Below are 12,483 nucleotides of genomic sequence, written 5' to 3'. Positions count from 1 at the left end.
TGGCAACCAGCCTATAGCACCTGCAAGTGTTATGTGTGTGTGTGTGTGTGTGCTGTCAGTATGACGTCCTTTCATTCTGCTCATCCAGAAACAACAGCATTAAAGCAGTGCTGTGTATACGATGGGACACGGCCAGACCAAACACATGATGAGTCCAACACTCACCACACTTAGAAGCATTGTGCATGCGTGTGCTGTGTGCGAAATGCCTAAAAGCTTCCAAAGGACTAGGCTTTATTGGCTTTTCCTGATGACAGGTGAATAGACTGAATTTCAGTTTCACACTTTGGCCTGGCGTTGCTCAAAAACCCATTTTAACTGTTTCAAGAAGTCGCCTGCCCTGATGGTTAATGGTTAATGGTTAATGGTAAACGAATTCGGCTTGCTGTCCTCAATGGAGGTTCGAACCCAAGGCTCAGCTTGAGCTCCGAGTTCATCCCTCCCATTGTGGTCCTACCTAGAGGGAAAATACCAGAAATAGAGAAGGAGACAGGGAGCTGGAGGAATACCAGAAGAATTGAAGCTGGGCAAATGCAAGGATCGCTGCTTAGTGTATATAGGCTCGCAATGATGATTGACAACCTTCGTTTGGAACTTCATTTTGAGGGCTTGCGGTGTTTGTGTAGCATATGTATGGAGTCAGACCTGATCATTAAGTGTGAATGTCATAAACGAACGAGTCACAGGTGTGCATCAAGATTACCTCTGTGTTCCCATTAGATGAGCATCTGCGGTTGCCGCCCACTCCTCCCAGCAGCCATGGCAGCGACAGCGACGGATCCCAGAGCCCACATTCACTGCCACCATTAAGCCCTGGCCACCTGCAGAGCCCACATTCACTGCCTCCGTCCAGCCCTGCCCGGCTACAGGCCCGAACCTCCACAGCCATCTCCTCGTCCCCTCTCCTTACTGCCCCGCATGTGAGTCAAATGCAGTGTGCTCATTATATTCAATCCAAATATAAATTCTTATATACATACATATTGAACATATATGCATAGTGAAAAATGCTGACTTGTGTTGTAATGTAGAAGCTGCAGGGAACATCAGGCCCTTTGATGCTGACAGAGGAAGAGAAGAGGACTTTGATCGCTGAGGGATATCCTGTACCAAACAAACTACCACTCACCAAAACTGAGGAAAAAGCCCTCAAACGGGTGCGCAGGAAAATCAAAAACAAGGTATTACTTATGATAACATACTATTAATATTGAATCAGTTCAGTTAGAATCATCCTGTTGTTTGTTATTGGTGCATATACATACATACATACATGCACACATATATACAGTTGAGGTCAAAAGTTTGCATATGCTTTGCAGAATGTGAAATATTTGACCAAAATAAGAGGGATTATTCAAAAAGCATGTTGTTTTTTAATTTAGTACTGACCTGAATAAGACATTTCACAATAAGACATATAGTCCACAAGAGAAACTAATAGTTGAATTTATAAAAAGCTCGATGCTTCAGATGGAAACACAATTCATTAAGAGACAGGGCTGTAAACCTTTGAAAACTTTTTCATATTTTGCCTTAATTTTTTTTTTTCATTTAGTACTGCCCTTCAGAAGCTACAGAAGATACTTAAATGTTTCCCAGAAGACAAAATAAGTTAAATTTACCCTGATCTTTAAATTCCAAAAGTTTTCACCCCCCCGACTCTTAATGCATCGTGTTTCCTTCTGAAAAATCATAGAGCATTTGAACCCTCTGTAATAGTTGCATATGAGTTTCTCAGTTGTCCTCAGTGTAAAAAGATGAATTTAAAAATCACACAGTCATTGTTGGAAAGGGTTCAGATAGACAAAAATGCTGAAAAACCAAAGAATTTATGAAGAACAATGGTCAGTTTAACTGTTCAGGACAAACAAGGAACTCATGAACAACTAGCACTAAAAAAAACACAGCTGTGGATCATTCAGCGAACAACACAGTATTAAGAATCAAGTGCATTTAAACTTTTCAACAGGGTAATTTTTATAAATTCAGCTATTATTTTGGACTAAATGTAAACGTCTTTTATGTGAAATATTTTATTCAGGTCAGTACTGAATAAAAAAATGACATGCATTTTTGCAGATTCTGCAAGGTTTTCAAACTTTTGACTTTAATTATACATATACAGTATGTATACATATGCATACATAGACATAATACTTCAATACTAAAGTAGGTGCATTTTTCTTATATTTTCTTAGATCTCTGCACAAGAAAGCCGGAGAAAGAAGAAGGAATATGTGGAGTGTTTGGAGAAAAAGTAAGTGTCTCTCCTTTACTGCTTTGTTCTCTATCTCTTCCATTCCCTCTCTCTCTTTCTGACTGCTCTTATTTTCTCTTGCATTGTTTGTCTAGCATCCACTGTCTTCTGTGTTTTCTTGGTGCCTTCATCCTTCTTTCTTTTCATTGACCTCCTCTCCTTTAATCCTCTCTTCTCTCTCACCCCTGCACACACATCTCTGCAAAATACTCTATATCCTGCTTGCTATTTTATGGCTTTTGTTGTGTGAATGCGGCCAATGGCTACAGTCCATGCACTCATTGGGGTGTGTGTGCGTTTGCATGAGTCATTTTCCCTTTTGTGCTGCTGTTAGGCTCTCAGGGTTTGGATAATGTGCTGGAGAGACTGGACTCACACTGGACACACACATACACAGTTTTTTCCACCATGCTGTAGTCTGTCTTATATATGGTTATATGTATGCAAACTATTTATATATTTATTTCAATCTGTCACTGCGACCGTGTGCAATAACACACACACACTCTCTCTCTCTCCTCCTCAGAGTTGAGAACTATACTTCAGAGAACAACGAACTGTGGAAAAAAGTAGAGACGCTCGAGAATGCAAACAGGTGAGATACCATATGTGTGCTTGTGTTTAATCACAGTGAAGACTTTATAGGTGGATTTTAATGTATTTAATTGCAACCGTATTTGCGGTAGGTGTGCGCAGCAGCCTCTTCGCAGTCAGCAGGTGTTGCTAAGTCGGTCCAGATGCACGCAGGTCTTAACCTCCCCTTCCGATCATATAGAGCAGCACCTTTTCATTTCACTCCTGGGTGGCCTAGTTAGAACATAGGCGCTGTCGACAGGGTGCTGTCTGTTCCTACTGTTTAGAGAGACAGAAAGAGAGAGCACCATGGGGGATTGGGTGTTATCAAAGTCAGCTCTTTTTTTGTGGATTAACTGTAAAACCTTATTGAAGAGAACTGCTCTCAAAGGGCTGGTTCACCCTAAATGAAAATTTCTCATTCAGCCTTTAATTCTTTTTTTTTTTTTTTGGAATATGCCATATACTATGCTATTTTTGGAGTAAGCCGTATAGATTTTGAAATGTTTAGAATTTACATTTTTGGGTTATCTATCAAAAACATGCAAGAAAATGTATACTTCCATTCAAAAGTTTTTTTTTAAAGAAATTAAGAAAGAATTAAGGAATTAGGGTGCTTTGATCAAAAGTGACAGTAAAGACATTTGTAATGTTACAAAATATTTCTGTTATGAACAACTACAGTTCTTTTAAACTCTGTTTATCAAGAACACAGATGTATCCTGGTTTCCATAATAATATTAAGCCACACAGCTGTTTTCAACATTGAAACAATAATAAGAAATGTTTCATGAGCACTGATTTAGAATATTAATATTAGTATATTAATAGTATTAGTATATTAATTAGTATATTATTCTAATATTAGCATATTAGAATAATTTCTGAAGGATTATGTGACATTAGGGTAATTCAGCTTTACCATCACAGGAATAAATTACATTTTGAAATATATTCAAATAGAAAACAGTTTTTTTGAGCTGTGGTAAATTTTCACAATATTACTGTGTTACTGTATTTATGATTAAATGAATGCAACTTTGGTGAGCATAATAAGAAACATCTTTCAAAAACATAAAAAAGACTTCAGTACTGTTGATATTTGTGACCCTGGACCACAAAACCAGTCATAAGGGTCAATTTTTTGAGATTTACATATCTGAATGCTAAATAAATAAGCTTTCCACTGATGTAAGTCATACATGATACAACTATTTGAAAATCTAGAATCTGAGGGTGCAAAAAAAAACAAAATATTGAGAAAATCACCTTTAAAATTGTCCAAATGAAGTTTTTAGCAATGCATATTACTAATCAAAAATTAAGTTTTGATATATTTACGGTAGGAAATGTATAAAATATCTTCACGGAACATGATCTTTACTTAATATCCTAATGATTTTTGGCATAAAAGAAAAATCAATCATTTTGACTCATACAGTGTATTGTTGGCTATTGCTACAAATACATCCGTGCTACTTTAGACTGGTTTTGTGGTCCAGGGTCACATTTCACCATTGTTTCAGTTTTTAAAGCTTTATTTTAGCACACTACTGTCATCAGTGTTCTTAGTATATAGGTAAGGGTGACACGAGTATGTGTGTGTAAGTGTATAGCACTGCTTTTTATAGAGGATTGGCTCAGGCCCCTTATTAACAACGCACTTAAAGTAGCACGCAGCACGGTGCCTGCCTGCCCCTCATTACAGGATAAAGAGACTGTGTGTGTTGGCGCTCTGCCGATTCTTATTAGGATAGAGCCTTCTGAGTTATCTAAGAGAATTCAAAGAGACAGCAGGGGGGAGTTTGTGTTTGTGTGTTTGTGGGTGGGTTGTATATTAATCTGAAGAAAACCACTGTTTATACAATCAAATTGAGATGATTATTGCTAGGTTAGTAGGGCGGTCTGAGCCCCTCTCAATGCTGAAAACATACAGTCTAGAGCTAGGCTAGTCTACAGCACCCATTATGAGTGATTCTGTATGTGTATGTTTAGGTGGAAACTAATATACAGGTTTGTTTTAGGGTGATCTAGTCAAGTGGAAAAGCACTTAACTCCAGGGGTCCAGAGGGACTGTCTCTGTTATAAGTGTACTGTATGTTGCGTTGGATAAAAGAGTCTGCTAAATGATAAAATAGTAAAGTAGTATTTTAGGTTTTGTTTTGTTTTCCAACATGTTGCAATGGCTCTCTCTGGTGGTGTAGGACCTCTTCATTCCTGCATGTGTTGTTGCTTCTGAGTTACTCCACTAGAGGGCGCTTAATGTCATTTTGTATCATAAATGAATAATTTCTTCTGAGAAAGTCTAAGATTATGTTCTGTATACAGTGGGGAATATATACGTTTAAATATATGTACATGCATATATATATATATATATATATATATATATATATATATATATATATATATATATATATATATATATATATATATATATATATATATATATTTAATAACATTGCGTGTTTAATTAAGTTCAGTTGTACAATTTTGTACTAGGTCTTTAAAGTGTCCAAATATTACACACATGCTACATACATGCAACAATAGTATGTTTAGCATGCCATTATATCATACTCACACATCCTGTGGCTCTAAGTGTTGCAGATGTGTGTGACTGTGTGTGTTTCGGGTCACATCAATAAGAGAGCATAAGAGGAAGTGTGTGTTTGATTGGCTGCTGAAGAAGGAAGTAATTGAAATAAATTAACACCCACTGCACGCATACAGCAGCTTTGAGGAGGTGGTGGAGTGCGTTTGTGCGAGAGACTGTGTGAGTGGTGTGAAGGGGAGTTCAGTTTATGTAACACTGTGGCGAGTCAGAACTGTATTATCCTCACATGCTCTCTCAGCTTAAGAATAAGAAGATCCTGCTGTTACAAAACGGCACAGAGAACAGCACACATAGCCTGGAGACAAATATGCTGCCTACAACTTGATCTAAAGAATTTACTAATCATTGATGTGTTTTTTGTGTCATCTTTAGGTCTCTACTCCAACAGCTACAAAGGCTTCAGGCTCTAGTGAGTGGGAAAGTGCCTCGGTCCTGCAAAATCGCCTCCACGCAGACCGGAACCTGTCTCATGGTATATATACTGTACATACACATGCATTTATTCCAACACACTCGTATTCACACACACATTTTCTTAGTGTTTCTTTCTAACGAACCAGAGAGTTAAAGGAATAATTCAACCGAAAATGAAAACTTGCTGAATATGTACCTCAGGCCATCCAAGATGTAGATGAATTTGATTCTTCATCGGAACAGATTTGGAGAAATTTAGCCATACTTCACTTGCTCAGTAGTGAATCCTCTGCAGTGAATAGATGCTGTCAGAAGTCCAAACAACTGATAAAAGCATTACAGTAATCCACAACATGATTCCAGTCCATCAGTTAACATCTTATAAAGCAAAAAGCTGCATGTTTGTAGGAAACAAATTATTATTAAAGAGACAGTTCACCCAAAAAAGAAAATTCTGTCATTAATTACTCACCCTCATGTCATTCCAAACCTTCGTTTGTATTCGGAACACAAATGAAGGTATTTCTGATGAAATCCAAGAGCTTTCTGACCCTGCATAGACAGCTACGCACCTGAAATGTTTCCAGACCCATAAACGTAGTAAGGACATCGGTAAAATAGTCCATGTGACATTAGTGGTTCAACCATAAATTTACAAAGCTACGCAAATACTTTTGAGAAAAGATTTTTATTTGAGTTCATTTCAGTTGCGTTGCTCTCTATTGAGGGTCAGAAAGCTCTCGGATTTGATCAAAAATACCTTAATTTGTGTTCCAAAGATGAACAAAGGTCTTACAGGTTTGGAACGAGATGAGGGTGAGTAATTAATGACAGAATTTTCATTTTTGGGTGAACTATCCTTTTAAGATGTTTTTAACTTCAAACCATAATATTGCTTTCTCCAGTGAAAACGTCTGAATCAGGAGAAAAATATGCACAGATCAAGTGTCATTTGTCCAAAACTGTTTTAAACAAATATGTTGGTGGATTTTGATGAGAGGACAACAGGGGAAGGACTGTTTCATTGGAAGAAGCATTATTATGGATTGGTATTTTGGCCAGAAGCAGTGTTTTAAAATTAAAACTCCTTAATACTGGATTTGTTTCTTACAAACATGCATCTTTTTGCTTTACAATATGTTAACTGATGGACTGGAGTCGTGTAAATTACTTGTGGATTATTGCAATGTTTTCATCAGTTGTTTTGATTCTGACGGCACCCATTCACTGCAGAAGATCCATTGTTGAGCAGGTGGTGTAATACTAAATGTCTTCAAATCTGTTTCGATGAGGAAACCAACCAATCTTGGATAGTCTGAGGGTAAGTAATTTTCATTTTTTGTTGAACAATTTCTTTAATGAAATATCTTGTCTATTTAGTTTAGTCTTTTAATCCTAAGCATGTAAAGGCAGGTCTGCGCTGCTCTGACAGCTGTAGTGCAAGTAGATTACAGTGGGGCGGTGTGCTCACCGTGTGTGTGGTTCCTCCTCCTGGCCAGGTGGTGGCGCTGTGTTTTGTGTTGGTGCTGGGCTCGCTGGCTCCCTGCCTGCCCGAGCTCTCCCTCTACTCTTCCTCCTTATCCTCATCATCCTCACACACGGTGAAGTCCGCACCGCTGCCCTCAGGTGACCTCTACACCACCAGCCAGGGTATGTTTCATCCCTGCCCCTGAATGTATAAATCGAGACTTTCATTGTGTACACTGCATATGATTACATTTCTCTGCACACAAACAAAGAAGCATTGCCTTTCAGAAACATTGAATTATCCAGCCAGCTAATAGCTGTGTGTCTTTGACGGCACTTATTTCGTTCCCCCCACGAGAGACTGAAAGAGTGCCGTCTCTATTCTAAAGGTTATTAGCGGAGCTCCTGGGCCGACAGTGCCCATTCTCACTCTCGAATTACTGTCAGACATCCCAGAGAGTTTAAGATTGAAATCATTACTTCCCTTTGAGCAGATTTTACAATCCTCTTTCAACTTTATAACACACACCAAGCCACATCTCTTTCGGCTCTATCAAAGCTGCGCTTGAAAGGGGCTTCAAATGCTTCATCCATTTTCACAAGGGCCCTACAGACTCGGCCTGAGGATGATGGCAACGGGGTTGCTGTAGTAACCAAAAATGCGTGTTGCTTTGTCTAAGAGAGTAGCTCACTCTAAATCTTGCTCTATCTTTCTCCCTTAAACACTCTCTCTGAGTTCAAAAAACACATCTCCTCACTCTACAAATCTCATGAGAGTCAAAGTAAGTGAATCATGCAAGACATATGACATAAATAACTCTGTTCTCTGTGTGTGTGTGTGTGTGTGTAGTCCGCTCCCGCAGCCTGCTCTTCTATGACGAGGGTGCCCCAGTGGAGGACGGCCACAGGGGCGTGCTGAGTGTGGAGAGGATGGAGGGGGTGCCGCGACATGTACAGGACGTGAAAGACAGCCACGAGAAGGATCATTCTGCTCTTGTGAGCAGATACTTGAGCCAGGCCCAACCGGAGCCTGCAAGCTACAGCAACACATCCGCGGCCCCACTCCGTCCCCCTGAACCACACTACCACTCGAGGTAAGCCACACATTGATATTAAGGTTTAGTTTGTGGCATTCTAAGGGGGTAGTTCACCCAAAAATGAAAATTCTGTCATTATTTATTAAGTCACCTTCATGTCGTTCCAAACCCGTAAGACGTTTGTTCATCTTTGGAACACAAATAAAGATATTTTTAGATGAAATCCAAGAGTTTTCTGACCCTGCATAGGCAGCAACCTAACTGATGCGCTCAAGCCCCAGAAAGATATGCGTGGTGGTACTTTAGTAAATAAAAAATCACAAAAATACAAAACAAAACGAACAACTTTACTCAACAATTTCTTCTTTTCTGTGTCAATCTTTGATGCGCTTTCACAAGAGTACCATGACTAGGGATGGGAATCTTTAGGTACCTGACGATTCGATTAAAAATTGGTTCATAAATCAAAAATTTTTTACACTTCCCATTAGGGTTGTGCCCGAATCTGAATACAGTTTTCGGAAAAGAAATTACATATACCTCAAAACCCCTAAAGGCAATAAATACAAGATGGGAAGAAAAATATATTGTTGGGTAATTATATTGTACAGAAACTGCACGCATCAGGGAGCCATTATTATTATGCTTGCTTTTTACTTTCACTTTCGAGATTTGCGATCACATGTACTCTGTGCATACGCGGAGCGGCAGTACTTACCATACATTTTACAAGATTAGATTTACAAATCATTCACCGTTGTCCTATCAGCCATCTCTCCTTTTCTTTGTTTATGTGGTAAGTGAAATTTTGTTTATGTGGTAAGTGAATGTAATGTAACAGGCAACCGCTAGCAGGCAGCTAACCATGTCCCTTCAGTGGCTCCGTAGAACACGTTGTTCGTTTTCCATGCCTTTGCGAAATACGGATTCGGGCGCATCCATAATTCCCATAGTAACAAAAGGTAAATTACTTGCTAAATTACATGGAAGCATTGAAGACTGACATGGAAGACAAGAAAGTCATTATTTTTGTTTTCTTTGGACATAAAAAGTATTCTCATAGCTAAATTACGGTTGAACCACTGATGTCACATGGACTATTTTAAAGATGTCCTTACTACCTTTCTGGGTCTTGAACGTGTTAGTTGCATTGCTGTCTATGCAGGGTCAGAAAGCTCTCGGATTTCATCAAAAATAGCTTAATTTGTGTTCAGAAGATGAACGAAGGTCTTACAGGTTTGGAACGACATGAGGGTGAGTTAATAATTAATGACATAATTTTCATTTTTGGATGAACTATCCCTTTAAGGATGCACTGATATTAAAAGTCTGGTGATACATATTTCATTTTTTAGTGTTTTTAAAGATCAAGTTAACATGTTTGATCATAAAAGGGTTTTTTTTTCAATGTACATTCACAATGTACATTGTGAATAACTATAAACTGTCTCTTTCTCTCCCAGAAAGCCGGATCCTGAGGGAGGAGCTGAATATTTCTAACCCTTCTGGGTGGAGCTGCCTCATCACACAGGCCTCCACTGACATCCGACGATCCTGCACTACTCGGCCCTCGACCCTGACCGTTACAGATCCTGAGTCTCCTGACCTGCCCTAAAAAACCAACAAGCCTCATGAGCACGATCCGACCCACTCGACATGCATTCCAATGACATTCAGCCCCAGAGCTGTGAGAAGAGAAATGTGTCCATCCATACACTGAAACTCCCCTTTACCAGCAAGCACTGAGTTTAAGGACTAAGAGAGAGAAGAGAGGATGTGGGCGGTTGTAGATGCTGCTCTGTTTTAGATGGATGTGAGCCTGCAGCTCTAAATTCACTAAACGCTTTATACACAGGGTGTGGGAGGGAAAGTTCATGAGTGTTTGTTTTGATTTTCCTAAAATGCCATGAGACTGTCCATTTACTACATATCCTTACTTAAACCCCAAAGAACTTCTTGTTTCTGTTTATGACTTCTTTTTAAATCTCTAAATGTTTTCCAGCAGGTGTAATCACAGGTGCCTGACGTGCTTTGCGGTTTTGCAAAGCTTGCTTCGACAGGATTTTCTTCCTCTGCCATCTTGGCTTGTTTTTCCCTAATAAGTTTAAGCTGGATTGCACTTGTTTTGCACTAGGAAAACGAATTGATTTAAGTGCCTTCACATTCTTTTTCACGTAATCATATTTAAGATGCTCCTAACCACATAGTTTCCTCTTAAACCTCTCTCTTACTTTGCTTACTTTTATTAATGCATTTTATTTTTGTTTTCTACTTTTAAAAGGCAGAGGCTTTTGTACTGAATTAAAAATTTTATCCATAATATATTCTAGTATTTGCAGCATCCAAAAAAAGAGCATATTTATTTTATGCACAAAAAAATGATGAAAGTTATTGTGTGTTTTTTTTAAATGAAAGATGATGTAACGTTTACATGATCTTGTTGTCATAACTGTTAAACAGTTTTTTCTGTTATCTTTATTTCTGTGTAAAGAAAGTTTTGTATATATAGAGAAAAATGAACAGGGACGATCAAATCCTGTGCGTGTTTAACCATGTTCAATCTCTGAAGAATTCTGCACAATCCACATGAATACATTAAAAACATTGGCTAGAATGGATACAAAGTGAAAACAAACAGTCATTCCCTTTAAGAAAAGTGAACCTCTTTAAAATTAATGTTATTTAAACACATTTCTCTGATTATAGAATACTTCTTTTTAATGTTAGTCTAGACTGTCTGTATTCTGTACATGAGCGAACTGTTTGACCACTGTAAAATGTACCGCAAATATCTGGGAGTTGATAGTGCAGTTGTGTAAATATGCTTTACAAAATCTTCTTTTTTTCTTTTGTCACTGTTTAGAAACAATTTGTTAATCATAAAATATTTTTTGTTAAATCATTTTTCATAATGTCCTCTGATGCTTCAACCACAATATTATTTTTTATTGTACAGTTAGAGATAACCACTGATAGACATGATATTTTAATGCTCAAGTTTTTTTTTTTTTTGCCTCTGATTAAATTAAAGTAAGTAAAAGTGGTTGTCAAAAAGGAATCTGTCACTGTCAGTTTTTATAAAAGACTTTGTGGTATATGTGCCATAACATAATGAAAAACTGTAGATAACGCCCTGTTATCAGTGCAAAACTGAATTCACCATCGTTTTAAAGAGCTTTAAGTTTAAAGACAGAGCCATTCATATCACGGACTCTGTTACAGTCATCTCACCCATCGATATGTATTTCTGTAGTTTAATAATAACATTGAACTGGAAAAACATTAAGTGTTGATTTGTATATTTCTAAGACAATAAATGGAAATTTTATGACTTCATTGCACATAATGTTCACAGAAAATGAGTCTCAAACCTGGAACTCCAGAATATCTGAGCGTTCTGGAATTGAATCTAATGCCCAGTCTGACGATGGAGTTTATGCTTTAAATGTAATTGTTGCTGGTATTATCTGTATCTCTGCCCTTTTTTGCCCTTTGTACATATGACTGATGATAAATGTTGGTTGTAAATATGGAGGACGTATTTTTATATTTCCAATGCATTTTGGTAATCACCATGCGGCTTGGGTTGATTTGTATCCATGTATGGATCTGGCTCTGTATGTATCTATGCTCTGAACCTCTTGCTTTTTCTGTCTTATCTAAAGTAGAGTTAGAATGAAGCAAAATACAAAATTTGCAGATGCAACCTAATGTCTCCTGTCTTACTTTCTGTTTTATATCATCTTTATGCATAATTTGAAACATTTATTTGAAACCTGCAAAATCATTGTCTCAAGTGTTCATTGTATTTTCAAATTATAACCACCAGGTGTCAGGCCTTTACCTATCCCGTACTATAGACAATAGTGCAGTACTGGGCTATGACATTTTATTTTTAATATAGTTGGAATATATAGTTTTAATGTATTTAAAAAGCAATTTCTAACAAAATATATGAATTTCTGGCATAAAAACAAATGTTTTCACGTGCAATGCTATTGCCTAGCTAAACTGTATTTAGTATGAGTGGATAAACAAGACTGAACAAATATCAAATCAAACTGGTACATCAGGTTTAAAATGCAGTCAGTAATAAACAGTCGTAAAATGCCATT

The 12,483-nt window shown here is 37.7% G+C and overlaps 1 protein-coding gene across 2 annotated transcripts in view; it reads left to right on the top strand.

The window, feature by feature from the left end:
• creb3l1 (cAMP responsive element binding protein 3-like 1) overlaps positions 1-11,530 on the top strand; it is a 45,502-nt gene extending 33,972 nt beyond the window's left edge. The window contains exons 8-15 of one of the 2 annotated variants that reach the window (XM_051115760.1): positions 721-920; positions 1,032-1,181; positions 2,202-2,260; positions 2,787-2,855; positions 5,823-5,922; positions 7,364-7,514; positions 8,182-8,425; positions 9,832-11,530. In XM_051115760.1, coding sequence (XP_050971717.1) covers positions 721-920; positions 1,032-1,181; positions 2,202-2,260; positions 2,787-2,855; positions 5,823-5,922; positions 7,364-7,514; positions 8,182-8,425; positions 9,832-9,868 — 1,010 coding nt within the window. In that variant the 3' untranslated portion in view covers positions 9,869-11,530. Of the gene's footprint in view, positions 1-720; positions 921-1,031; positions 1,182-2,201; positions 2,261-2,786; positions 2,856-5,822; positions 5,923-7,363; positions 7,515-8,181; positions 8,430-9,831 lie in introns of those variants that run through there. The other variant, XM_051115761.1, reaches the window with a different exon arrangement.
• The last annotated feature ends 953 nt before the right edge of the window (positions 11,531-12,483 follow it).

Source organism: Labeo rohita, chromosome 7 (assembly GCF_022985175.1).
Source record: "Labeo rohita strain BAU-BD-2019 chromosome 7, IGBB_LRoh.1.0, whole genome shotgun sequence".
Taxonomy (NCBI): domain Eukaryota; kingdom Metazoa; phylum Chordata; class Actinopteri; order Cypriniformes; family Cyprinidae; genus Labeo; species Labeo rohita.
The sequence above is the reverse complement of the archived record's forward strand: the minus strand, read 5'-3'. Positions and strand labels throughout refer to the sequence as shown.